The sequence below is a fragment of the Myxocyprinus asiaticus genome, chromosome 9 (genome assembly GCF_019703515.2).
Source record: "Myxocyprinus asiaticus isolate MX2 ecotype Aquarium Trade chromosome 9, UBuf_Myxa_2, whole genome shotgun sequence".
NCBI classification, from domain to species: domain Eukaryota; kingdom Metazoa; phylum Chordata; class Actinopteri; order Cypriniformes; family Catostomidae; genus Myxocyprinus; species Myxocyprinus asiaticus.
Genome location: NC_059352.1, coordinates 27,278,299 through 27,306,231, shown reverse-complemented (window position 1 = coordinate 27,306,231; position 27,933 = coordinate 27,278,299). Strand labels below are relative to the sequence as shown.

The 27,933-nt window shown below is 35.7% G+C and overlaps 1 protein-coding gene across 3 annotated transcripts in view; it reads left to right on the top strand.

Moving 5' to 3' along the window:
- The window catches only part of LOC127446354 (tumor protein 63-like), a 66,069-nt gene that overhangs the window by 11,078 nt on the left and 27,058 nt on the right, over positions 1 to 27,933 (top strand). For 2 of the 3 annotated variants that reach the window (XM_051707239.1, XM_051707238.1), the window contains exons 1-2: positions 19,118 to 19,309; positions 26,164 to 26,412. In XM_051707239.1, the coding sequence (XP_051563199.1) occupies positions 19,268 to 19,309; positions 26,164 to 26,412 (291 nt within the window). In that variant the 5' untranslated portion in view covers positions 19,118 to 19,267. Of the gene's footprint in view, positions 1 to 8,465; positions 8,601 to 8,739; positions 8,870 to 19,117; positions 19,310 to 26,163; positions 26,413 to 27,933 lie in introns of those variants that run through there. The other variant, XM_051707237.1, reaches the window with a different exon arrangement.

Genomic DNA, 27,933 nt, shown 5'->3' with positions numbered 1-27,933 from the left:
CCAGGACTTTACTTACTTGGGGGCCGTTTACGCAACAACGTTTTCAACTAAAAACGGAAAACTTTTTATGCGTTTTGGCTGTTCGTTTACACGACAATGGCGTTTTGGGGCCTGAAAACGCAAACTTTGAAAACGGGTTTCAAAGTGCACGTTTTTGAAAACGATGCCGTTACCGTCTCCGTGTAAACATACAAAAACGCGAATTTGTGAAAACGATGACGTCATGCGCACGCATATTACGTGTTCAGTCTATAGGCATGCGTGCGAGTACTTCAAAACAACGCGCGAGACATTCAAAACTACAATGGCGGACTACAGGACTCTTTTGAGTTTATTGACACTTCTCCAGGAAATTGTAGATTTACTGCATCACTACTACGACCAGCGATCGCCATCTTCATTGTTTGTATTCACCGCTCTGTGGAAGAATGCTTATGTGCGCAGGCGCGTAGTGTTTCTTTACAAAGTGACATCACCAACTACTGGCCTGGCATGCATAATACAGCGTTTTTAGTCGTTTTCGCGGATCCGTGTGAACGGGGATCGTTTTGACAACGTTGTCGTCTGTACGCGAAACTTTCAAAAACGCAAAGGAAAAACGTTTCCGTTTTTAGTATAGCGTTGTCGTGTAAACGTACCCTTAGATGAATAGTAAATATTTGAAAATAGGTGGAGATGGGGAGGAGGCGCGATGCCAAGAAAATCTGTCATGGGAAGCAGGTAAACTGCGGCTTATATACTCCTGCTCGCGGGCTGTGATTTGTCAGATTAAAATTGGCATTCTACTCCCGAACCTCTGATAATTAACTTTTATAACTATTTATTTTCATGACACTGAATAACAGTATCATCATACATCATATCATCACTATAACAGTACAAATGTTCTGCAAAAACAGCAGAAAGTAGTTTAATTATTGCAATTAAAACACTGAAAATGGTACAAAAAAAAAAAAAAAATTAGTTACATTTTATTTAATTATTTAAAATGCTTCTTTAATAGACCTTGTCCTCTTGTGTGACATGTTTGTCCTCTGGTGTGACAGATGAGGTGGTGTCACACCAAAGGACATTTTCTGTCCAAAGGATGTTTCAGCCTTTTGTGTGAGTTAATGACCTTGCTATTCTTAGCTAACATGTCATTAGCAGTTAGCAAGACACATTTGCAAAATTTTCCATAATTATGCAGTTTAACATAATTTTTAGTAAAAAAAATATATATAATTTAGGGGTGTCACATCAAAGGACAACAAAACGTAAACACTTTTAGAGCTTTGAATCAAGTTAAATATTTGAACAATTTAGAGACAAAAACTTACCATGTGCACATCTCCTGGCCTTAACAGGGGGCTTCAGAAACATGACCTTGAATGGGGTTATAGAAACTAAATAAAGTCGTCCGTGGAATTGCCCGATTTAAAATGAGGATATGGTGTCACACCAGAGGATGTGGTTTTCAGTGACAAAATGTATCAACTTCCTACGCTTTTAGATATATATGGATGAAAAAATGAATTGCCATTTACTAAAATAGACACTTGTAAAATTATGCCAGTGGTATTTATCAAAATTTTTATGCTTTTCATTTTAATTTATAAAAGTTAGAATTTATTGAACCTTGCTTGAGACAGTCACACCATAGGACAATTTTGCGATTTGGCTCAAAAAAAAAAAAAAAATCTAATGACAACTCAGTTTGTATAATAACAGGTCAATGTAAAGCAAAGAAATGTTTAATCATTTAATGCATTTTTAAATGATGACAGTACTATTTATTCATTTTTATCTTGTGTGACAGTGAAAATGCCATGTCATGTCAACAACCCAGATACAGGTCAGGAGCTTCAGTTAACATTAAACATCAGAATGGGAAAAAATTTGATTTCAGTTATTTCAACCGTGTCATGAAGGCCTAGTTTGAGTATTTCTGTAACTGCTGATCTCCTGGGATGTTACGCACAACAGTCTCTAGAGTTTACTCAGAGTGGTGCCAAAAACCAAAAACATCAAGTGAGCGGCAGTTCTGTGGACAGAAATGCCTTGTGATGAGAGAGGTCAACGAAGAATAGCCAGACTGAGTTGAGCTGACAGAAGGGCTACGATAACTCAGATAACCACTCTGTACAATTGTAGTGAACAGAATAGCATCTCAGAATGCACAACACATCAAACCTTGAGGCGGATGGGCTACAACAGCAGAAGACCATGTCGAACACTGTATTAGGACCATTGTGTTCCTAATAAAGTGCTCAGTGGGTGTACATTTTTTACAGTGTAGTGTTTAAACCTTTCAGGACCCTATAATTTGTTACATCATAGGCAAATGTGTTATACAAAAAAGATACTATGCAGCATAAAATTAATGTTTTTCCTCAAAGGAATGACTGTTAGCATTTACACTGGTATGGAAGTGTCACTTTACAGTGATATCAAGGACTGGTGTTGCTTTGTATCTCTGTCTAGGATACAGTAATCTGAAATCCTTCAGTCTTAAAGCATGCAGCATTTATTAGGCATGCCTACATACCTTGGTATATTAATATCTCCCCACCTCACAGAATGTAGGGGAATTCCGGCCCCACACCCGAGTGCCAGCGTTAGGTTATGGGTTGACACCCCAACTCCCAGACACACACACACACACACACACACACACACACGTACACATACATTTATGAACTTCAACCCCCATCCTCAGCCAAGCCCAATTCAGCCACACACATTCCGAATGCTGCATGGTGTTGCTATCATATAGACTACAAGGGGGAATTCCACTCTTCTTGGTCGTCAGCGTGTGCTGCTCCTCAACATGAACAATGAGGTGCTGGGCTCTGGCTTGGTGTCATATTGCAGATGGAGAGGGCCATCATGTTTTTTCTCTCTACTTGTCCTAAATGTCATGTTAACACTAGTTGCTGGTGTTGCATTAGACAGGCACAGAAATTGGCCTTCATGGGGAAAGTGGCAATTGAGAATGGGTTATGTTTTTACATCCCCACTGATTCTGGTACCCTCTTAACAGCATTAAAACAAGTGATACTGTATCAGTTTACTAAATTATATTTATTTTCAAGTCTTACAGTCATTTTGTTGCTTTAATTCATTATAGTTTGTGCATTCCTCTGAATGACAATTTTGGGAAACTGCTATTAGCCCAATGAAATCAATTGACGTGTGCAGTTTTCTTTACTGTGTGCTAATGTATTTCCTGTTGAATCAGAAATTTTTGGCAGGGTATCAAAGGGCTCATCCCTTTATTTATTAAATAGCCAATAAACTTAAGTTAGCCACGAACCATGATTTGTTACTTGCTAGGGGGTTGTAGGTGGTATTAGTGGGAGGGGCATTCTCATTCCAGAGAATATTTTATTGGACACAAATCTGTATATATTTTGGTCAGTTTTCCTGGAAAATAAAAGCTGTACATTTTAAATGCGTATAAATGTAAGTAAAGTTTGTCAACATCAAGGGGTATACTATATAGATGGCCTCAAAACTAACACACATGGACTGAAAGACACAAAAACTTGATTTCATGTGATCTTAATTACAAAGTTAAAGGAATATTCCACATTTAATATAAGTTAAGCTAAATCGACAGCATTCGTGGCATAATATTGATTACCACAAAATTTTATTTTGAAATGCCCTTTTTTTGTAAAAAAAAAAAAAAAAAAAAAAAAAAAAGCAAATATATGGGTTCCAGTGAGGCACTCACAATGGAAATTAATGAATGGGGCCAATCATAAACATTAAATACTCATTGTTTCAAAAGTGTTATGTTAACATAATTTTAGTGAGATAAAATTGCTTACTAACCTTTTCTGTGTAACGTTATAGCAAATTTTAAAACTTCGCTGCCATGATGATGTAATGCTGTAAGCACTAAAACTCTAAAACGACTGTAAAAATGATGATTTTAAGCAACTTTACAGATAAAATAACACATGAGTTATAACAGAAGAATTAATGCACTTTAAGTACTTTTATAAAAAAATATAAGCTTCACATTTCTGCCTTTAAACCCTCCAAAAGTGGCCACATTCACTTCTATAGTAAGTGCCTCACTGTAACCTCGATTTTTGCTTTTTCTAAAGAAAAGCAGGGACAAGTCGAAATAATTTTTTGTAGTAATCAACATTATGGCACAAATGCTGTCGATTGGGCTTAACTTGTATTGAACCTGGAATATTTCTTTAAATACATTTTTGTTATATGTGAAAAATAGTTATTCTGCCAAGTAATTGCAGACAACGTTTGATGTGTGATGCAAATTCTAAGTTATGTAAGGAGATGTTTACAGCGTACACGTTCTTGTGCTAAAAAAAGCTAGACACAGCTCCATGAACAGAGCAGAACTTGAAAGTGCATCCAAAAAAATGTGGCTTTCTTGTGTGAGACATTGAAAAAGAGTAAGATGCAACAGTCAAAGATGTCCATCTACAGCAGGATGTCAAAATTATTTTAGGTCGAGGGCCGTTTTGAACTAAGCATCAGTGTATGAGGGCCAAACAGTTAATGCATGGATATATATATATATTTATATATCCAAGTGTAATTATGAGTCATGAAATACTGTCTAATTTCTGATCCCTAAACTAAAGTGTTACCATAAATATATATATATATATATATATATATATATATATATATATATATATATATATATATATATACAGTGTTGGGGAGTAACGGAATATATGTAACGGGATTACATATTTAAAATACAAAATATTAGTAACTGTATTCCACTACAGTTACATTTGAAATCATTGGTAATTAGAATACAGTTACATTCAAAAAGTATTTTGATTACTGAAGAGATTACTTTGCATTTTATTGTCATTTGTTTCATTTAATATTTAGTCCTTTCAGATGGAAAACATTTATACATATAAATGATGTGATCCAAAGTGCATTTGAACAGCGGTGAAACACTTTCTTATGATGTGTTACATTCATACGAGAGACAGAGAAGTAAGTTTGAAGTAAGTTTGGAGCAGAAGAAATAGAAATAAACCTTGTGTAAATTGTCAGCTTTACGCTAAGTTAAAATGCTATTTCTAGCCATTTTACATGCACATGTTACCAGGCACGATCATAGTTTTTATCAAGAAAATTCACATTGGATCATTTTCTTTTTTTCTAGTAAGACCTTTGATATTAGGGCAAAAATCATATTCTTGATAATCATTTTTGTATTGTTTTCCTGTAAAAATATCTAAAAATCCTTAAAACAAGATCAATTTGATTTACCTTGTTTTAGAAACAACACTGCATAAGATATTTAGGTTTTTCAGAGAATGTATTTTTAACATGTATATTTTGTCTTACTGTACTGGCAGAGTTTTTATAATCAAAACAAGTGACAAAATCTACCAGTGCTGAAGAAGTAATCCAAAGTATTTAGAATACGTTACTGACCTTGAGTAATCTAACGGAATACGTTACAAATGAAATTTTACAGCATGTATTCTGTAATCTGTAGCGGAATACATTTCAAAAGTAACCCTCCCAACCCTGTATATATATATATATATATATATATATATATATATATATATATATATATATATATATATATATATATATATATATATATATATGATAACACTTTAGTTTAGGGATCAGAAGTTAGACAGTAATTCATGACTAATAATTACACTTGTAAGTGACTAGTTATGGGCTTGTTTGGCATTATAAAATATTTATTAAGCCTTTATTCACTGATTTCTTGTTCTTGCTTTATAGCACCTTTATATTTGCTTTTACCATAACAATGAATTTCTTAGCTAAAAACAATACATATCAATAGCTAGTATGATGCAAAATACATCCTTTATAGGTTCTCAGTACTCAGTGAATGTGCAGCTTATAAGTATGAAATACATGTAGAATATAGTATTTCAACAAAGCAGAGGAGGGTTAGGGGTAGAGGTTGGTGCAGGGTGTCTGTGGGACTCTAAATAAACACAATGAACATGCTGCAGTGATGCCACTATACTGTATGGTAATATTTAATTAGGGGTGCAAATACCATTTAACACTATTTGCCCTTAGTGCAAAAAGGATGCTGAGAACCTATAAAGGATATATTTTGCACCTTACTAGCTATTGTTATCTTTTGTTTTAACCTAATAATTTAATTGTTAGGAAAAAGCTAATTTAAAGAGGCTATTAAGGAAGGGCAAAAATCGACAAACAAAGGCCTAATAAATACAATATAATTCCAAACAAGTCTGCAACTAGTCCACTACAAGTTCAGTTATTAGTCATTAATTACTGTCTAATTTCTGATCCCAAAAATAAAGTGATACCATATATAAATCATGCATTAAAATTATTTAATACAACTAAGTTACATTTTAATACATTATGTAATAAAACTATTATATATATATATATATATACTGTGTATATCATTTGAACAACAAGTGTAGTGACTGAATTAAGCTGAACTCATTTTTTGCACAAAATAGTTCTTGTTTCATTTCAATTCAAAATTAATGTAAAAGTGAGTTCATTCAGTGAAGGATTCGTCAGACTGATTCAAACCGATATCTCGTGATTTGCCGAGTCATTTGGAAAAATTCATTGAAAGCACCAGCTCATAAGAGTCATTAATTGTTTGTGAATCAAACTACACCAGTCACGCTGTGTTTGTTGTTGAGCGCAGCCAGCAAATACAATGCAATAGAAAGGTGTGCCGTGCTGTTTTGGTGTCATTTCACTGCCTTCTTCAATTCAGACTCAAAAATCAAAACTTGGATAAAATATAGGCTAATTTGCATGGTGGGAGTGGTGGGAAAAAGCGGATCAGCGGAGCCAGAAACACCGTAAATCCAGAATAAACTGTATCCTGCTTTAATATTGGGGTGATATAAAAGGAAGAACATGGCATTTATTTATTTAATTAACTGGAGGTTACATCAGTTAGATTAGTAGAGATTAATAGAGAATCAAACAACAATATATACAGAAAAAGAACATCGCTCACTGCTCTGGGCTGGATAGCTTCAGTTTAAATAAACCATTTAAAACCAAATATAAACACAAAGAAACTGTTTGTACTTTCAATCAGTGATTCTCAACCAGGGGGGGTGGGACCCACTAGGGGGCCTCAGCACACTTCCAAGGGGGCCTCAAGATGACTTAAAATTAATTTAAAATAAGAAATATTAAAATAATTAAAATAATCCTACTTAATTAAAATGCTAAAAAATACTTTAAGATGTATGCCTACAAATTATAAGCAGACTCTTTCTGAAACTTTTAGAATCAAAAATTATCCATGATTAATTACTGTTGGTCATCACAACAACATTCTGCGGTCAATATATAATTATTTATAAAAAATAAAAACAATTATATGGCCAATTTATACAAGACCAGCTTCAAAGATTGTCAAAATCACAGTGACTGACTAGATATTTATCTACATACACAATTCAAATGTTGATGTAATCTAACTAATGATATTCAAATCTGCTTCTGCGCCACCGGCACAGAGAGAGACTGGAATACATTTGTCATTATATTCACAGTTCACACATACCTTTGATGAGGCAGCTGTCTTCGGTTTCAGATATTACTGGAACACTGTATTGGCTCAACTGCGTGTTCTTGTATATGGGTTCCTCTTTTTTATGCGTCTGTTAAATGTTTGACAGTCTTTTATCGTTTGTGTCTGCATTCAACAACTTTACGCAAGCACAATATGTGCTACGTTTTATACCGTTTTTAAAGCAGCATATTGCATCCAAAACTATGTGACTTGAAGAGGTAAAGGTTAAAGTTACATCCTCATCCCCAATAATAGGACACAAAGCAATATTTGTTCATTATCCTACTTTGTCTAATGCTTCTGACTTTATGACTGATGTTTGATATCAATCTTGTCTAAATGTGAATTAAGACAAATTTCCCTCTACAAAACCCACATAGGTTTTAAAACACCGTTATTTTACTTGATAAGCTTGATAACATTGTGCAAACAGTATATGGTCAATCTACGACTATCATATAAGTCATATCATGCAAGTTATAACTACTTACATAAACATCTGGACTGGTGCATAACGGAACATCTCCTTATGGTTCAACACGCATCTACAAACAACATAGAATGGCAGCGATAAAATAGCCAGCGCACCCTCATGATCTTTCATTCATTTCTAGTTTGTTTTATTCATTTTGGGGGGGAGATTTTTTTTGGGGGGGGGGGGCTATTGATTTACTTATTTATTTATTTGTAGCAAGTTGTTGCTCACGATGACGTCATTATGTTGTTTACAAAAAGTCTTAGAAGTATCGTGCAAATGCCTTTATGTATTTTTAAGATATGAGCAATCAAGCATAGTGGCCCCGTTAGAGCGTTTACATTGGAAAACAATTGAAAAGCAGTGCAGACAGAAGCAAAAACATGTGTGATGTGAACATCCCCTGACTTCTGTCTTTCTTTCCAGACTGAGAGAACCAGCAGCATGTCTCTCATGGGCTGAAGGTTCTTTCCTGGCCTCCATGTCACAGGGTCAGGGCTCCCAGAGTACAGATATCCTCGGACAGGATGTCCTCAACCAGCTACTGGAGATGCTGGACCAGTGAGTTATAAAGTACCTCACAAATTTGCTCATACAACCCTAAAAAGCATGCACACTCATTGTACCTGTACATACAGACACACTTATGCATTTACGCAAAAAGTATTAAAATAAATCTGATTTCTGGTCTCTGTTCCAGGTCTGCATTCCATTCAATGCAGCCAATTGAGCTCAACTTCTCTGAGGGCTCTACAGTTGGATCAGCATCCAATACCATACAGATTAGCATGGACTGCATCACAATGCATGGGCCTGAGGAGCCCCTTACTGTGAGTACTTAATTTCACTAAACACACCAAACACATAGCTGTGCAAATATTAGACATTAAAAATTGCACATTTTAATGTGCACATTGCACATTTAATTAAATTGCAATAGAACGCAACAGTCTGGTTCCGAAAGTAAAAATCCCATTCATTTTTTCCATACACTAATTTATTTTCAACAATAATTTATAAACCTGTAAAGACAGACCAACCTTGAGCTCCGAGGTTGTTTATCGATGGTATATGCTTCTGTTGAAACCACCAATTTGCATTATATAAACTTTGTTGTTTAAAAATCGTGTTTGATAGCGAAATTCATGGTAAACATCTACATTATGGTCCAGCAGAGAAAGATCCACCAATCAGAGAACCACGGCCAACGAGTATTTGATTTTAAAATACATTTTTCTCCTCAAAACAAGGTTTGTGATGTTGTGATTTACCTCAGAGCATTTTGGTTTGGTTAATGGCTAATAACTCTTTTGTAAAGGATTTTATGAAAAGTCTATGGAAAAAATGAATGGGAAAAATACTTCTGGAATGCAGATGGCTGAATAAGTGGGCGGGCACTGTTGTGCTCTATTGCACTTGTCTTAATTAAACTGCAATGCCATTAATATCTGAGGATTTATCGCGAGACCTTGATCTTGGTCACATCACCTCATGTCAAGATGTTCTGATCTCCGTGGATGAATAAATTAGTTGAAAAGCAAAGCTTTAAACAATTTTTAGGCAGGAAATAGTTGGGAAATGTAAGCTTATATTAATTTTAGGTGTATTTATTTATTTTTAAGCAACGATAGCAGGCAGGCATTTGATAATTGGTTGTTCAAAATACATTTGTAATTTAATATTGATGCCTACTATTGATACTAACTACTACTATTGAATATTAGCCTTCTTGGCTATTTGTATGTTTTTCATTTGACTACTACTATTGAATATTAGCCCTCTTGGCTATTTTTATGTTTTTCATTTGACCCTTTCTGTAATTGCATGTAATGTAGACTACACATTTTTACATTGATGATGAACAAAAGCAATTCATACAAAAGCTTGAATAATCTTATAATTATTTGGCTTGTTTTCTTACCCTTGTTTAGGATAGAATTCAAGCATTTAATTGTTGATAAGACATGTAAAAAAAAATAAAACAAAATCCCCCCTCAAAATGAAAAATACATGGGGATTTTTTAAACAAAAAAATCCCACTGATTGGTCTCAGACGGGCCGTTCTTTGATGGGAGCAATAGATTAGGCAGCCTTTTTAAAACCATTAGAGCAAATGTCTGTGATGAACTCTTTTTGACCACTTGTTTTGGCTCTTTTTTGTATTATTTTTAACTCATTTTATTTTTGATAAAATATTAAACAGCAACCAACACATTTTTAAAGCCTGTATGAAGTTCTTAAGCAGAGTTCCACAATTATTTTATCACATATGAAACTTGGTTTTGTTTACTGTGATCAGTCAGGTGAATAATTTCAGTAGTGGGGAATTTAGTGGTAAGCCCCAGCAGAGACAGTTGACATACACTTGCATCTGGGTGTGTAAGTGTTTATTGGGGGTGTTTGTGGGTTTTCCCTGGTCATTCTGGATAGTTTTGGTGGTAACAAATTCGGAAGGTATTTATATGTCCAGGTCCGGATGTGCAGCGTTAAATAAAAGGTCCTGATGATGATAGCCTTGTTTTGCTGTGGCACATCAGATCTGAAGTGTTTTAGATGACATTACATTTAAAACAATCTTTGAATGATAATAAAAAAATCTAAGGGACTGAAGTGGATCAATGAATTGTGAAGATGGAGGAAATCTACAACAATACTACATATCAGACAATTTCTTCTTTGGTGTAAGTGAGAATTTTTTTCCTTCTCTATATTTTTTCCAGCTCAAACTAATTATCCTCTTCTTTTCAAGAGTTAACTTGTAAAAAAATAAAAAAAACATTAAAAAAAAATGATGTTAGCTGACCTTAAAGTTTATGTAACTCAAGCAAAATCTATGTATTCTTCGGGCACATTCTATCAACACGTATAGGTTTAACATTGTGTTTATACACAACAGAAGATCAGTGGAAAGTTTGACTTTAAGAGTATGACCTGTAGCTGAGGCCTTGTAGATTTTTCCTGGGCACACAGGAGAATTAGGTGAGGTGGTGGCTCCCCTCCTAGCAGAGGAATGCAGTTGTCCAGCAGTAAAGATGGGAAAAAAGGGAGAGAGTGAGCAACACTTTGCCTCTCTGGCCTTAAGGGATTATCTTTTCTCTTGATCTGGTGATTAATACCCCCCATACAACAACACCCGCCCCCATCTTCCTCACAGTAAAGATCGGGTGTGGTGCATTGCGTGGCACGCTAACACCCCATCTCTTGCCAGCTAGCATCCATGTCGATGGGAACTGTGGCAACCTGCCAATCACTACGGCAATGATGCCCATTAAATTCTGAAAAACAAACTTTGATGAAAGACAACAGTGGGCATATTTGCCCATCCCTTTAGCTAAGAGCCTCTGACTGATTGGTGAACTAAAAAAAATTTAGGTGTGCCTTCTTGAGAAGACATTGGACACCCTCCGGGTCCTTATTAATTGTATTGTGCAGGGGTTTTATATTTTAATCTGAAATTGTTCTTTCTTGTGCTTTTTCTATAGCTGCAGGGCATCAGTTTAGCACAGCACCTGCCACTGTGACTGACTTGCATCCTATTCTCTGGGGGAGGAGAAAGAGGGAGAGAGGGGAAGAGAGAGAGAGAGAGAGAGAGAGAGGTGTCCAGTCAGGTAGCATGGAGAAATGTTGCAGAAAGAGTTGCAGAGGAAAGGCTGTGTCCTAACATCACCAGATGATATCATGGCAAGATGGAGCAATTGCTCAGCTAAAAGTGGTAAACTCACAGCTAGTTTGCATGTAGATAACGATGATGAATGTAGACAGTTGATGAATACGATCTTTTTTAAAAAAAAATTTTTTTTTTAAAGTGCAACTTTTGGTCACTAATGAAAACTGTATAGATTTAGAAGAATTGCTGTTTGCTTTTTAAATGGAGGATGGCCATGCTGTATGAGTAATTATTATCTCATTTCAACTCCACTATTTTGATGGAAGATTTATTGTTCCAAATTGAAATCAAAACACAGTTAGCCTCATCTGTATTAGTCCTTTTTGTGGAAAGTCTAAAGGGCTGCTTCAGTGATATCCAATGAGACAAGAACACCTGAAATAGGTGCTGACAGATTGGGTGGGGGGGGGTTCCGAGCTTTGCTGAGCAAAAAAGCTTCAACAGAGTATATGCCTCGAATGCATTCAAGCTGGTTAGACAATGGTTTGTTCAGGCTGTGTTGTGCCTTAGCCCTTGATTAGTCATTTGCAGTATTCTTTTCAAGTGGAGCCTGACTCAGCATTAGGTGGGAACACATCACTAAGGCGTGCTTTCTTAGTGCTATCAATCTGCTCTGTAACTACTGTTTGTCTGACTTTTTATCCTAAAAGCTTCTTGTAAAATTCTTATGGATTTTGTGACAGAAAATGTTGCATCTTTCGCAGACAGACTTTACACTTTTTTATATAAATAGCTAAATATATAGAAGCTTTTAGTACAGTAGTTTGGTAGTAAATGATGAATAGTGGTGATGTGCCTCATTCTACAGCTATCGGACTGGACTTGGGTTTTCCAGTTAAAGATAATCAGTGCCGTTACACAGAAGTAGAGCCATTTTATGCTTGGACTCTAACTTTTGATTTGAGATTTAACACCGCAGCTTAAATCAGAACTGGTAAATCACTGCTGACTCTTCACCCCACCAGTTTGCCTCAAGCAAAATGAAACAGCACTGCCAGGATACAGATTAATCCATTTAAACTTTTACCTCTTTTTCTGTCTTTCTTTTTCCCTCTCTTTGAACTCTTTGAATCTCACTTTATTCCTCCTCCACAAACCTCTTTTTCACTTTTACTGTTCTTTGACATCTTCTAAAAAGCCAGTCTAAATATGAAATCCACAAATACAAGACTTTAGGGATAATAATATCTATTAATAATATCAATGATGGCATATCTGGTTTGGTTAAAAGTCTCTTTGTGTGTGATTTTGTCTGCCTGATCTCATAAAATTTACCTGACTGTGGCAACATTTACAAAAAATAATATTACATGGTTCATTACATGTATCACGGCAGTTCTGAGGTGAAATGTCCACTTTGTGGTGCTAAAAGCGAGTGGATTTTTTTCCCCAAACAGATTAGGTTTTTAAAGGGATGGATGATAGGTGGGGGTGAGACACAGATCGATATTTAAAGGGATAGTTCACCCAAAAATGAAAATTCTCTCATCATTTACTCCGCTCTTGCCATCCCAGATGTGGATATCTTGCTTCTGCTGAACACAAACAAGGATTTTTAGAAAAGTATCTCAACTCTATAGGTCCATACAATGCAAGTGAATTGTGGTCAGAACTTTGAAGTTCTAAAAAGCATATACAGGCAGCAAAAAAGTAATAGATATGATTCCAGTGGTTAAATCCATGTCTTCAGAAGCAATATGATAGGGGTGGGTGGAAACAGATTGATGTTTAAGTCCTTTTTTTACTTTAAAACTCCACTTTCAGTTTTCCATTCTTCTTCTTTTGTTTTGGGCGATTTGCATTATTTATGCATATCGCCACCTACTGGGCAGGGAAGAGAACTTATAGTGGTGATATGCACAAAGAATGCGAATTGCCAAAAACAAAAGAAGAAGAATGTGAAAGTGAAAATAAAAGTGGGAATTAATTGTAAAAAAGAAGAAATGTACTTTTTGGGTGAACTATCCCTTTAAATATTGATCAGTCTCTCACCCACATTTATCATATTGCTTCTGAAGATATGGATTCAATTGCTGGAGTCTTATGGATTACTTTTACGTTGCCTTTATATGCTTTTTGGAGCTTAAATATGTTGGTACCCATTCACTTGCATTGTAAGGACCTACAGAGCTGAAATATTCTTCTACAAATCTTTGTTTGTGTTCAGCAGAAAAAAGAAAGTCATACACATCTGGGATAGCATTAGGGTGAGTAAATGATGAGAGAATTTTTACTTTGAGGAAAACAATCCCTTTAAGGCTAATGCTCTATCGAGTTTTAAATCAACAAAAGTACCTCCCTAACCTAAACCTTAAACCTAAACCAAACTGAAATTGTAATAAAAAGCTAATTTGAGATGATAAACACACTTGCTGAAGCAACCACATAATGTTGAGTTGCTTCTTTACACTTTCTACTCATGGGTCGACTCATTGAGCTATCGTGCAATTTGATCATACAGTGTAATTTGGTTATAAAATATAATTTTTAAATGTATCGCTTTAAAAGTCATGCACTGTAATTAAAGTGTTTTGATGTCATAAGATAGATGATCATTATGTGAGGGACAGGGCAAAAAGTACGTGTTTGAGTGATAATCTGGCTTTTTACTTGTGATTTGTGTGAAAGGAAATAAACGTCATTACTGATGGAACACCTCTATGGTTCATTTCACCAGGAAACTACCGCAGTATGTACAGCGAGCATATAAACAAAAAAGTCTTTTTTTTCTAGCCATTTCTTTTTCTTGTTGTACATTTTTTCTGCTGATTGGCCTGAAGTGCAAATTTTGTGCTGAGAGGTGACTGTTAAGTCAGACATTGTGATCATTTGCAAACTTTTTTAATTTTTATTGTTGTTATTTAACATATAACAAAATACAGCAATCCCTGGAAGACTAGACGAGGATCAAAACAAGATGGTGAGGACTGGTGCCAGTTATGCTGTAAAATAATTCTAAAGTTCAGAGTGAAGGCGTTGACTTTTGCTCTCTGATGTCCACAGATGTTTGGTCTTTGACATCACTAACTGCTTATTATCTTGAAATAAATGCTGCTATGAATGAGCACAGATAGTGTACTCAATTAAAGAAGAGATTCACACCCTCCATAGATGGGGTTTAACAAACTAAATGTGCTATTTGACACCAGAAATCTTGTGTAGCACAATACCATTAGATGATATGGTGGCATGTGATAGGGCTGTGAATCAAGTAAATTTTTATCTCATTAATAACACAGTTATCTTTGGTACATGGTACATTAACACAAACATTTAAATTTAATCATAAATATATTTGCTTTATACTTTGACTCAAAGAACTTGCAAACAATTGGTTAGTCATCATTTATTTTAATTATTTAAGTGTTTTGCAGATAGAGTTAAATAAGACACATTTTTTATTTTAAGTATATGTATATTTGCCATAAAATCAGTGAACATTCTGTGGCAAAATCTTCTGCCATTTTCCAGTGGTCTTTTTTAATAATATGATCAAATAGGCAGATTCAATTCATATCAAGTTTTAATGGCAAGATAAACTTAAAAGAACAGCTCCCCCATAAAGGAAAATGTCTCTCCTCATTTACTCACCCTTACGCCATCCCAGATGTGTATGACTTTCTTCTGCTGAACACTAGCTCTGTAGATCCATACAATGCAAATGAAACTTCAAAGCTCCAAAAGCTCATAAAGGCAGCATAAAAGTAATACATATGATTCCAGTTGTTAAATCCATATCTTAAGAAGCAATATGATAAATGTGGGTGAGAAAAAGATCAATATTTAAGTCCTTTTTTACTATCAATCTCTACTTTCACTTTCACATTCTTCTTCTTTTGTTTTTGGCAATTCACATTGTTCGTGCATATCGCCACCTACTGGGTGGGGAGGAGAATTTATAGTATTTTATCTTATAGTATTTTTATTTTATATTTATATTTATTTTATTATATATATATATAATAAAATAAATATAAATATAAAATATATATATATATATAAATTCTTTAATTTTGGGTATGCCACTGAAACAGGAAATCTTTAAAAACACCTTCAGAGCTTAAAGGGCTCATTTGCTGAGGTTTTAAAATCTGAAAACTATTATTATTAATAGTTTATATGCCAGTTTTAGCCACAGGAAATGGGGGAAAACATTAGTTTTAGGAAGTGAAAATTATTATTTTTTACACTTTAAACAGTCAACTATTAATCGTAGAAATTAGCGTATTAAATTTTCTAGCCCTGTTCTATCCCTTTTTCATCTTTGACTCACCCTAAGGGGTGATGCAGATCTTGGTAGGTGTCTCCCAAAACACTAGTCACCTGACATATGATACCTCACTATTCCTTGCGGTTTAAGCCCAAACAGTCCTTTAAGTGTCCAAATAGTTCTAAGTGCAGAATCCTTTGTCTGCACCATGGGACAGCTTCAGATGGGTTCACCACCTTTTTTCAGAACCTGTTTATTGCCTCACAGCAGTTGCCTTATTTAGCTAATTGTTTTACACGTGTGTGTGTGTGTGTGTGTGTGTGTGTGTGTGTGTGTGTGTGTGTGTGTGTGTGTGTGTGTGTGTGTAAATATATATTCACCTCACAAGTGGGTGTTGACCTGCTAAGCAGTGACTTTGTTCAAATAGGGCAGACAAGGAGTAACGCATTGTTTTGCTGTAGTATAAAAATGGTGGGTAAAACTGAATGAAAACAATTGTTCCTGTTGAATGCACAGTAGGCTGTTACAAACAGTAAACAAGGCAAAAAAGCTTTACTCAAAAAAGAAGGCCGGAGCAATGTCTAAATTTAAAATTAAAGACCTGAAAATTAGCCAGGATACATACAGTATAACAAATGGATCCTTTTTACATTTTTGGGTTTGGAACGTGGAAGTTAGCTATAGAAGTGTAACATTTGCCGCTGCTCTATAGAGGTAAATGGGAGACCATAACAAATATTATTTTTGCATTTCCCTTTGCTCCAACAGCAAAAGAAAAAATCCACTTTTACATTTCCATGACTTCCCAAAAGAGGAAAAAATAAAGAGAGATGGATTACAGCAGTCAGAAGAGAGATAAATGCCAAATTTACTGTCACTTCCTCAGCATCTGTATTTAAAAAAAAAATGGTAATAACTAAGCCAAGGTAATATAGCACAAAGTATAGTGATACACATGTTCATTAAATATTATTTATTTTTTTTATTTTTTTTGCCTTGCTAATAAATGCTTCACCACATATGAAATATGTCATATGAAAGCCTGCCTCCCTGAAGCAAAAACTTTTTTAGGGGCTTACCTCTCCTGACTGCAATCGGTGCTATAATTTGTGATTGTTAGGTGGGTTGGGTTTAGGGATCCAACCCTTTGTGACTATTGTGACCTGAGGCTTCCCCTTAATGCTGTCACCTCTGACCCCCATAGGGCATGTAAATAGTTCAATCAACCTCCCAGATGACCCAGAGTAGCTTGCCAAGGTCGTGCAATACAGACTTTAAAAGTAAATGTAGGATCTAAAGCTTACAGACAACAATCTTAGCTCATATGAATCATGAAAGAGCGAACCAGTATTTTTGAGGATGTACATTCTTCTTAATGTTTCAGTTCTTGAAACATACTGTAAAGTGCTCTACAGTTTTGTTGACAGGACTTTTTTATATACTTTAGTTTGCTGGTTTTTGTTCTTCCTGGGGGGAACATTGCATTATGCATATATAATATGCATTAAGCAGCGTATTGAAATTTGGCTAAATGAGGAAATTATTGCTGTGGTCAGCATATTCAAAAATGTTCATTTCATTTAATAGAAGAACCCCACTGTGATTTTAGTGCCACAGCAATAAGGGCCTATTGTACTGTAGATTGGCGCCAGTGTTGTTTTAAAGTAATTAGAAGTTTGTTTAGCTAACCCTAATTGCCCCCATCAAAAGAGCTCTAAATAACAGTTACCTCAAGTAGGGTGTGAGCTACTGTATGAAGAATGTTGAAGCACACTCTGTGTGTGTTAGTTTGTTGTTAATAATTTGAACATGCAACTTACAGTGCACTAAATGTTAAAGTCTACCTTGCTCAGGGATTTTAAGTGGACATGAGACTGCTCTACAGGAGGTTTAGGGTTGGGGCTACCACCCTTTGCAGTACATGTATATAGTGGTGAATACTGGTTGAATCTAGCACGTTTTCCATTACAACCATCACATAAAATATCCTCCAATGTTGAAAGCACAAATTACTAAAGTAAAGTTATCATTGCAAAGATCTGCAAAGTGCTAGAACAGAGGATTATTGACATTAAATGCCAAAAGCAAATAGAATAAATCAGATATGTCTTGTTTAGCTACATTTTAAACGTTTTTGATACCTTTACAGTTTCGTAAATTGCATGACTGGTCACTGAAACCTAGCACTTATGTAGTATGTAAACATTAGTACATCAACCTGAAAGAGATTTAATTGCCTTTCTTTCTTCTGTTTAATCTGATTGATTTAACACTAAGATCCTTTTTTACATTTAAATATTCACAAAGGAGTGGGTTGGTTCTCTTCTATCTGAAACTGCATTAGTGTGGTCAAAACAAATCTACACCAGTCATCTCTGAAAGATACAAGATGTCAACTGTAGACTTATTGTCTCTCATGGGACTGTCATAGGGCCATGCTAGAGGCTCTTTGGGTGGTGGGGAGTGAATCAATCTTATGCAAACAGGAGCTGGAAAATACTAGTGGAGGGAATTTTGTGCTTTAAGGATATTGCAGGAATCCTATAAAGAGGATTCCTTCCAGAGCAAGACAGAATTATGTGTCTGTAGGCTTAGTGTTTCACAGTACATTTTTTTCATGTCTAATAAATTAAATTATTTTAATAATTATAAATAGAATAATGGGTTATTTGTATAATATTAATTACAATATGTAAATCATTTGCTTATATTAAATTATGTTTTTATTTAGAAATTAAAAACTTAAAATAAGTCAATAAAATGGCTGACCTCTATTTAAAAAAAGAAAAGGTGTTGAAGCCAGTTTCATATTCTGACACTATAGATATTAAAAATCACAATTCTGGTTCATTTATTTTAATTATGTGTGATTTAAATGATTTATTCATTTGTTTATTTTATTTTATTTTATTTATTTTTTTATTAAATATATATATATATAAATAAAAATGTAAGTTTAACATTTTAAATGCGAAAAACTAAAATAAATGCAAAATTGAAAAATTATAGCGATGAAAGAGATGCATGGGAAAGTGCCTTGGTCTAGTGCATACTTTATGGTTCCTTAGGGTTAAATCTTCAAGAAAGAACCAGAAGACAAGCAACACCTTCCCAAAAAGTAGGGTGTGGTATTGGAATCAGGTATTGGACAGGTAATTTCTCAGGCCCTTCCTCTTTGTCCCCCGGTATATATGGCATTCCCATTGAATTCCTATAGAGACTTTAAGCTTGTCCCGTTCACCTCTGTAGCCCACATCACACTTTTAGGGGATAAAAGCAGAAAAACAAGGGCTAAGAATCCTGGAGTCTGTGGAGCAAACTGCGGCTGCACTGCTCAACCTCAGCGCCAATATGTTGTACCTGGAGACCAATCCACCCACATCGTACAGTGAGGTAAGGCCCTTGCGCTTTCACTGCCCATCTGGAGATAATGTTGGTTCCTTATTCTACATTTTGGGTTCTCAGGGAATCCTGCGGAGTGACTGGCAAGGGTGGCCTCAAAATTAGGGCTTACAAAGGCATTGAAGGACATATTATGCACTTTCTCTTTTATTTTTTATGATGTTTGCCAAAAAATTTTGAGGTGGTACTGTTACTTACTTAATTGTTTCTTGTATATTTATGGTGGTGTGGTTTTAAAATTTGTAATTTCTTAACTTTATGTATCAATTCACCAAGTGCTGCATATGTTCGATTAAAAAAAAAATATATATGTTTAGAGAGTTACATTTGTGCATTTAATAATAAGGTGATATTAGTTGAGCTGTGATAAATCATTTTACAGTGGAGTTTCGGTGTGAAAAGTCAGTAGTCCAAATGATGTTTGTCTACAGATAAAAATCAATGTGTATTGCTTTATTGGTTTGCCTAGCTCTTGTTTTGACTACGCTGTACCGCTCTCGGATTGAGTCAGTGTGTTTGGCAAATAATGGATTTGTCTGAGACGCTCAGACTGATAATCTTGTTTGTATAGAACAATGGGCTGTGATTTGGCTGTTTGCTTTGAGAAAGTACTAATGAAGTTTAATTTGACCCTTAATATCCCAGAATAAATGGTAACATATTGTAGTTTCAGCATGGGTTGGTTTATTATGTATATATGTACATTTTTCCTTTAGCTTAAATTGTGCAACTGCACTTGAGTGTCCCGAAAATATTTAACGTCATTACATCAGGAAAGTAATAAAAAAAGCAAAGTGATTTCTGAAACATTATTTAAGTGAATGCAATTGTATGAGTGAGGTAACAAAATTCTCAACTAAGCTTGAATTTTATGTTGGATTGTTTTAATGGAATAGGCATGTGTGATATTTATCAAATCTTTTAAGGATGAGTTTTGTTGAACATTGCATAATTAAATCCAACTTTTGTCAACAAAACGTTCATAAAGTCTTTCTTTGTACTGCTTCAGTAAAACGCAACTTAAGTTTATAGGTTGAATGTTTTTCCTGAGAGGAAAAAAAGCTATTTAAGATCTGTCTGTTTGTTCTACATTCCTTAATGGCAGGTGGTAGTTCAGTCTGTGACTTCAGAGCTGCAATTCTCTTGCACAAAGCTGTTGTCAACACAACACCGTTAGCTCAGAGACAAACCTGAGTGTTGGTAGAAGCACAGTCCAGGCCTCGACCCCCTCTCCCTTGTGTTTTTAAAGCTGGCTTTATGTAACCAATCCACTGCCCACACAGCTTTGATTAATGCTTTTAAACGCACTGTCTCTCACTCTCTTTAATCATGGTAGGGGTTATGGAACTGTAGACATGCATGTTTTGTGTTGTAAGGGGAGACATGGAGGTGCAAGGAATTTAAGAGAAAAAGCTAGTAGTGTTATTGCTTTGATTTATGCAGAAGTGTCAATGAAAATTATGGTTCAGATAGACAAACTTTGTAAATACATCAATCTAGTGGCATCTGAAGAACTTTAGGTGAGGTTCCTTAACTTTTTCGTCAGTTGAAAGTGTGATTGTTGTGACCTTAAAGGTCACACCAGAAAGACGGTTTCAGGTTAAACACCCCCTCTTCTGTGTGATAGATTGTGGAGCCACTTTGAAGAATGTGTTCATCAAAGTGATCCTGAAAAGTCTTGGAATTGTAATTGGTTTAACTGTGGTGTATACAGATACAATCATCTGCTCTGCCCAGCCCACTGAGCACGAAGTTTTGTAGAGAACAAGTCGAGCTCTCCCACCTAAACCCCCTCCACCTTCCCTGTTTTAGCACTTAATGCTTTCTACCCCTGTGGTCACTCATCAAGGCCTCACAGATGTTCTCAACACTCAGCCCGGGTTACAAACTACCCAGGTCACTGGAACACACCCAGGAATGGCAGCCATTTCACCCCCCAGGCCAGGGAAACCTCAGCTCCTGTCACTCTTGACAACACTCTTGAGTTGGGAGCCCTCATTTTGCTCTCAAACTCTAGATTTAAGTCGTGGTTGAAATGATTCAGTGATTTTGGCAAGTAGTATTCTTCTATGAAATCAGGAAGAAAACTGGTAGCATAACAGGTATGTGATTCATGTGCTGGATAGAATTTAGAATGGATTACCATTCTATAATACAGTCAAAGAATATTGGAATGTCTACCATTGGGTTGGATTGAAAGTGAAATTGGAAAGAGCCTAAACTACTCCATTAGGTGTCTTCCACATAATTTCAAGTGAAGTCAAGTGTACAGTGTACAAGTGAAAGCATTGCAAAACTCTAGACTATCTTGGTTTTCTTAGAAACTCTTAGTAGGCTCTTTCATACAAGGCTGAGATCCCAAAATTGAACATTTAAATATTAATGATTAGTCAGTTATTTTTCTAATTTATCTTTTCTGAGAAAGTGATCGTTATTGAACTTTAAGATTGCTTTGATCTCAGATACATCCAGGTACGTACAGTATATAGGCACAAGAGCAGCAATGAGTTGTTAGCTCATCAACAATAACGGATTGGAGTAATGATCTGATTCCTGAATTAAAATGAACTCAAACTGAACAATACAGAGGTCATTTATATCAACATTTATTGTGACATTCCATCTTGTTGATAACAGATATCGTTGATTGCACCAGCAGACTTTTGAAAAGTTTTGAAAATAAGTAAAAAAAATTTTTACTTTTTCTTTCTTTCTCTCTCTCTTCCACTGGTTCAATCTCCTTATCCCAGTGTCTGTCTATAGTCAAAGTTATGCATATTTGCCTGAAGCAGACTGCTCAAGCTTTCACCGTTATTATTAAATGCTATCGGACCCGTCATGGGCATCTGATTTATGGCTCTGCTAAGCATCCTGACATCCCAGGGGCTCACTCTCCAAGGAGGCTATAAACAGGGTGGTATTTTTAAGAGCAGCTAAAGCAGTTGTTAGATGGTTGTTGCATTAGGAAGGAATATTGTTTAATTGTACGACACAGAAAAAAATGGTTTAAAATAGATCTTTCTCACTTTCACACTCTGATCAAAAGTAAGCAGAGAAAAATAAATGCTAAATTAAAGAATGAGTTATTATTGGATGGTATTTTTCACTTATTGATGACTGGACTGGACACTTTTAATTATTTTAGAGTAAAATGGGGTAAATTGTGTCCAGCAGTCCCTGGAAAACATCTTTGCAAGCTTAAAGCTTTTTTTTTTTTTTTTTGGCAAAATTGCATTTGTTGGGGGAAAAAATCTAGTATGTTCTAGTATTTCCTCAAAATCTGCAAATTGCACAGATGATGAGCATAACTGAGAAACCCTCCTCACCCCTCTTTATTATTGCATCCTGCTTACGAAATACTTAAGAATTTAGAAGTTTCCTGGGTAGTTTCCTACATGTTTTTGTGACTTGTATGTTAAAATAAGTCACACAGAGTAAATTAATGTGCCTCATTCAGTTTGCATTATCATTTTACATTTTTCTGTGAATATCTGAGATTTTTACCACTACATTCTATGAGATCAGCACTTGAAACCCAAACAATACATCAAGAGACCTCCAAAGCATGCTGGCTACCACCCCTGGAGTTCGCTAGTTCGCTAGCTCGAATCCCAGGGCGTGCTGAGTGACTCCAGCCAGGTCTCCTAAGCAACCAAATTGGCCCGGTTGCTAGGGAGGGTAGAGTCACTTGGGGTAACCTCCTCGTGGTCACTATAATGTGGTACGTTCTCGATGGGGCGCATGGTGAGTTGAGCCGGATGCCGCGGTGGATGGCGTGAAGCCTCCACACGCACTATGTCTCCGTGGCAACGCGCTCAACAAGCCACGTGATAAGATGCGCAGGTTGATGGTCTCAGATGCGGAAGCAACTGGGATTCATCCTCCACCACCCGGATTGAGGGGAATCACTATGCAACCACGAGAATTGGGCATTCCAAATTGGGTGAAAAAAAGGGGAAAAAATCCACACAAAAAAAAAGAGACCTCCAAAGCAAGGATGTTATGTTTCATTTAATTCATATATATATATATATATATATATATATATATATATATATATATATATATATATATATATATATATATATACAGTTTTCAATTTAATTCATATATACATATATTTAGTTCTCAAGTCAACTCAGTTTAATTATTTATACAGAAAATAGGACAAATAAAATTTACAGGCTAGTACAAGTTGGAGAATTCAATAAAACATTTATTTATTTATTTATTTATTCATTTAATCCCATTAAAATGAGATTAAAAATTTCTCTGACGTCCAACCCCACCCCAATTTCTTAAAGGAATATTCCAGGTTCAATACAAATTAAGCTCAATTGAAAGCATTTGTGGCATAACGTTGATTACCACAAAAAATTATTTTGACTCATCCCTCCTTTTCTGAAAAAAAAAAAAAAAGCAAAAATCAAGGTTACAGTGAGACACTTACAATGGAAGTGAATGGGGCCAAATTTTGGAGGGTTTAAAGGCAGAAATGTGAAGCTTATACTTTTATTAAAGCACTCAAATTAATTCCTCTGTTAAAACTCATGTATTAAATTGTAATTTTTACAGTAGTTTTAGTGGTTTAAGGTTTGTTGATATTACATCATCATGGTAACGAAGTTGTAAAATTGGCTATAACTTTACATAGAAAAAGTCAGTAAGTGATTTTATCACACTAAAATCATATTAACACACATTTTGTTTACATCTTGTGGCTATACTTTTGAAACATTGAGTATTTTAACATATACGAATTGGTCCCCATTCACTTCCATTGTAAGTGCCTCACTCTAACCCAGATTTGTGCTTTTTTTTAAAGAAAAGGAAGGACGAGTCAAAATTAATTTTTGTGGAAATCAATGTTATGTCACAAATGCTGTCGATTAAGCTTAACTTGAATAGAACCCGGAATATTCCTATAACTTTTAGATTTTTTTACATTTCAAATGAATGCTTATGTACTGCTAATGGCTCTACGTATATGGGACACTCCCCTTCACCACCATAATGGGATCAGATTTTCAGGCTGACTTGTTTGGCCTTACTGTCTCTAAAAGTTTCCATTATGTCCTAATTGCTCCATTGTGAGGAAGTGTGTGTTTGAGAAGCTCTGTTGAGGCTGCAGGGTACAGCTCTAGTATTTTGGTCTTTTTTGTGAGTGTGTATGCGCGTCTGCTCTTACAATACGCTTCTTTTCATACACCTACCAACCTGGCCTATTGTTCCTTCAGACAGGCTCTTAAAAGCCTGAGACTCATTGTTTCCAGGAGGCTGAGCAGACTCGTGGCACACAAACATACAATTGACCCCTGTCTGTACTTTTCAAAAGGCACCTCTCTCGCTCTCTCTCTCTCTCTCTTTCTCTCCATCACGGCACTGTTAGAAAGGTATGCTTAGATCAGGGAAGTGGCCCACTCCCAGGTGTATGTGTGTACAAACAGGTTATTTTTAATCGTTTCTCTCAAAACGTGCTTGAATTGGTGATTCACTCGGGCTACCAGCAGCACCAGGATAATTTTATCTGTCTGTGATGAGAAAAGAGAGGGAAAGAGAGAAAGAGAGACAAGAAAAGAGAGAAATGGGATAAGCGTGCAAGCTGGACAGCTGTCTCCATCCATGCCTGAAATAAACAAGGAACCCGGTTGAGATTAATGATGGTCTAAAGAGCCACACAACCATGGCACCTCATCCAGGAATGTGGCATGTATAAATGGAAAGGAATGGACATGGTGGCTGAAGGAGTGGGGCTGGAAAAGGCTGGCTTAACTCCAGAACATTCTTCCTTCTCTCAAATGACAGTCATTTTAATTCCTCTCTGCGCCTTCACTGGAAGGGGGCAACAGGAGCCATGTGAACTGTGTATCGCCCATTCACTGCTCATCCCCCTCTACCTCCCGTTGTTTTAATTGAATCCTCTGATTCATTTATTGCAGTCTCCATTCATTAGACCTATTATTTCACCAACAAGATGAAATAATTAAAGTGAGATGATGACTTACAGTAATTGGACTTCAATTTGATGGTTGTTTACATATTGTCAGTTGCAATTTTATACCTATAAATAAAACATTAAACAAGCGGATGTCTATCCACTGGGATGATGAATTTGAATTGAAGCTTCAGGGGAACTGAGTTGTTTTAGTTCAATTCAATATTTGTTTATGCTCTGAGTGTCAAGATGAAGACAAAAAATAGATCATAGAGGTGTAGTACCTGTTAGATGCTGGGTTACTTTGTGAGGTTGACTTGTATTGAACCCTGAATATTCCTTTTAGGATAACATTTTTCAGTGTTGAAAATATGGATGTTGGATGCCAGATTTATGCAATGAGAGACATTTTGAATCATTGCTAATGAATATGAGTTTAATCATTTAAATATGTTACTATTTAGACAAAACTGTTTGTCGCTCTGTTGCATTTGACCGACAGAAATACTGACAATTTTTACACAATGCCTCAATTTCTAGGAACTCAGTTCTTGCGGTAATCCTAATCATTTGTCATGGTTGACATCTTTGAGCCCTTATATAGGACATTTTCTCTTAGACAAGTACACGGACAGGGGCATTTGATAAACAGTTTGTTGAAGAGAATAACCTCTTTTTTTAAGTCAAGCTCTTATGAACATCTTCTGTTTCTCTAAGCCCACCATTACATCATAGCCTGATGTATTAACATCAAAAGAAGCTGTATTGTGGCAACAACTCATTAATGTTTTGATTAATATTACCTCTTTGTTCATATGACACTGCTAATACCATATCATTTTGTCCCACCAGTGAAACGCTTTAAAAGATATATGTTTACATGGCCTGGTTTCCTCTATTTTTCCTCCAGCCACAGTACACAAGCCTGGGGCTTCTCAACAGCATGGATCAGAATGGTGGTTCCACCTCCACCAGCCCCTACAACAACGAGCATGCTCAGAACAATGTAACGGCCCCATCACCCTACGCCCAGCCCAGTTCCACCTTTGAGGCCCTGTCTCCATCACCTGCCATCCCATCCAACACAGACTATGCTGGTCCACACACCTTTGATGTGTCCTTCCAGCAGTCCAGCACAGCCAAATCAGCCACGTGGACGGTAAGATTGTGATGACATGCATGACATATGAACAGACCCATTTGGATGCACAGAATTTATGCAAAATATTCTGCAGATTTGGGACACCCATCATTCACAGATTTTCACACATCCACGTCTTTTGCCGGTTTATTAAATATTTTAGCTAATTTTATAATGCTTTCAGCATCTGTTAAGACTGCAGTACTCTAAACACATTACAATCTGTTTAAATCAGTACATTAAAATCAGTGCAGAACATTAAAATTAGTACAGAGAATGTCAAATAAATGAAAAAATACATTTACAAGGCTGCAGATTGTATATGGGCCTGTATAGTCAGAAAAGGATTTTTGCTGCTTGTTCAATTTACTTAATTAAAATAAACAAAAGCAACACAATTCTAGAATATAGAATATAACAACTTGACTTCATTGCGTTCTATCCATTTAAATTTGTAAAATGGAAGTTTACTTGATCAATTTGAGTTGGGACTACATGAATACTTTTTGTGGTGTTAATTTAGCATTGATGAAACTGGGCAGGGGATTTCCATTACCCAGCATGCTTTGCATGGGACTCGATTGGGAGAGTAAATGTTAATATTAAGTGTTATTTTATGTTTTTGTGTAAGATGAATGTAAAGGGGGATACTTGTTAGTGTTTAATGTTTTGTTATGTTGAGATTTAAAAGAGTGTCTGTTATGTTGGAGTTTTGGGGGTTACCAAAACGGTGAAGAATGGAGCTTGAGCTAACTATGAGGACAGGTAGTTGTCACATGTGAAATGAATTGCTTGCTTCGTTGAGCAAATGCTGTGCTAACCATAACATAGGAAATAAACTACACTCTATACTGCTTCCAATCAGCATGTATTTAGCATGCTAACATTTACTTTCACTAGTTAATACATAAAGAAAATGATAAAAGATATATTTGATTTACATTGATGTCTAATTTTGTTGGGTTTACTCAAATCAACTAGGTTCTTTCTACACAAAGTGTTTGTATTGAGATTGCATAGTAATTTTAAGTTAAGAAAACTAATGTCAAACACGTGGAAGCGTTGTCCACAGTTGAATGAAGTTTAGCCAAAGAGCTATATTTTTGTTTTGTTTTGTTTTGTTTTTTTGGAGTGTATATAGGAGTACTTTGCAAAAATTTTAAGCAGTTTTGAAAAATGTTGTATAAGTATGTTTCCCAAAATAATGCCATGAATAATATTTATTTATCAATTAACTTCATGCGAAGTGCAGTAAACATAAACTAAATCAATATCTGATGTGGCCACCCTATGCCTTTAAAACAGCACCAATTCTCATAGTTACACTTGTGCACAGTTTTTCAAGGTCGCTGGCAGATAGGTTGTTCCAAGCATTTTGGAGAACTTGCCACAGTTCTTCTATGTGTTTTGGCTGTCTCAATGCTTCTGTCTCTTCATGTAATCCCAGACTGACTCAATGATGTTAAGATCTAGGCTCTGATGGAGCCATACCATCTGTTGCAGGACTCCTTGTTCTATTCTATTTTATTATATTTGCAA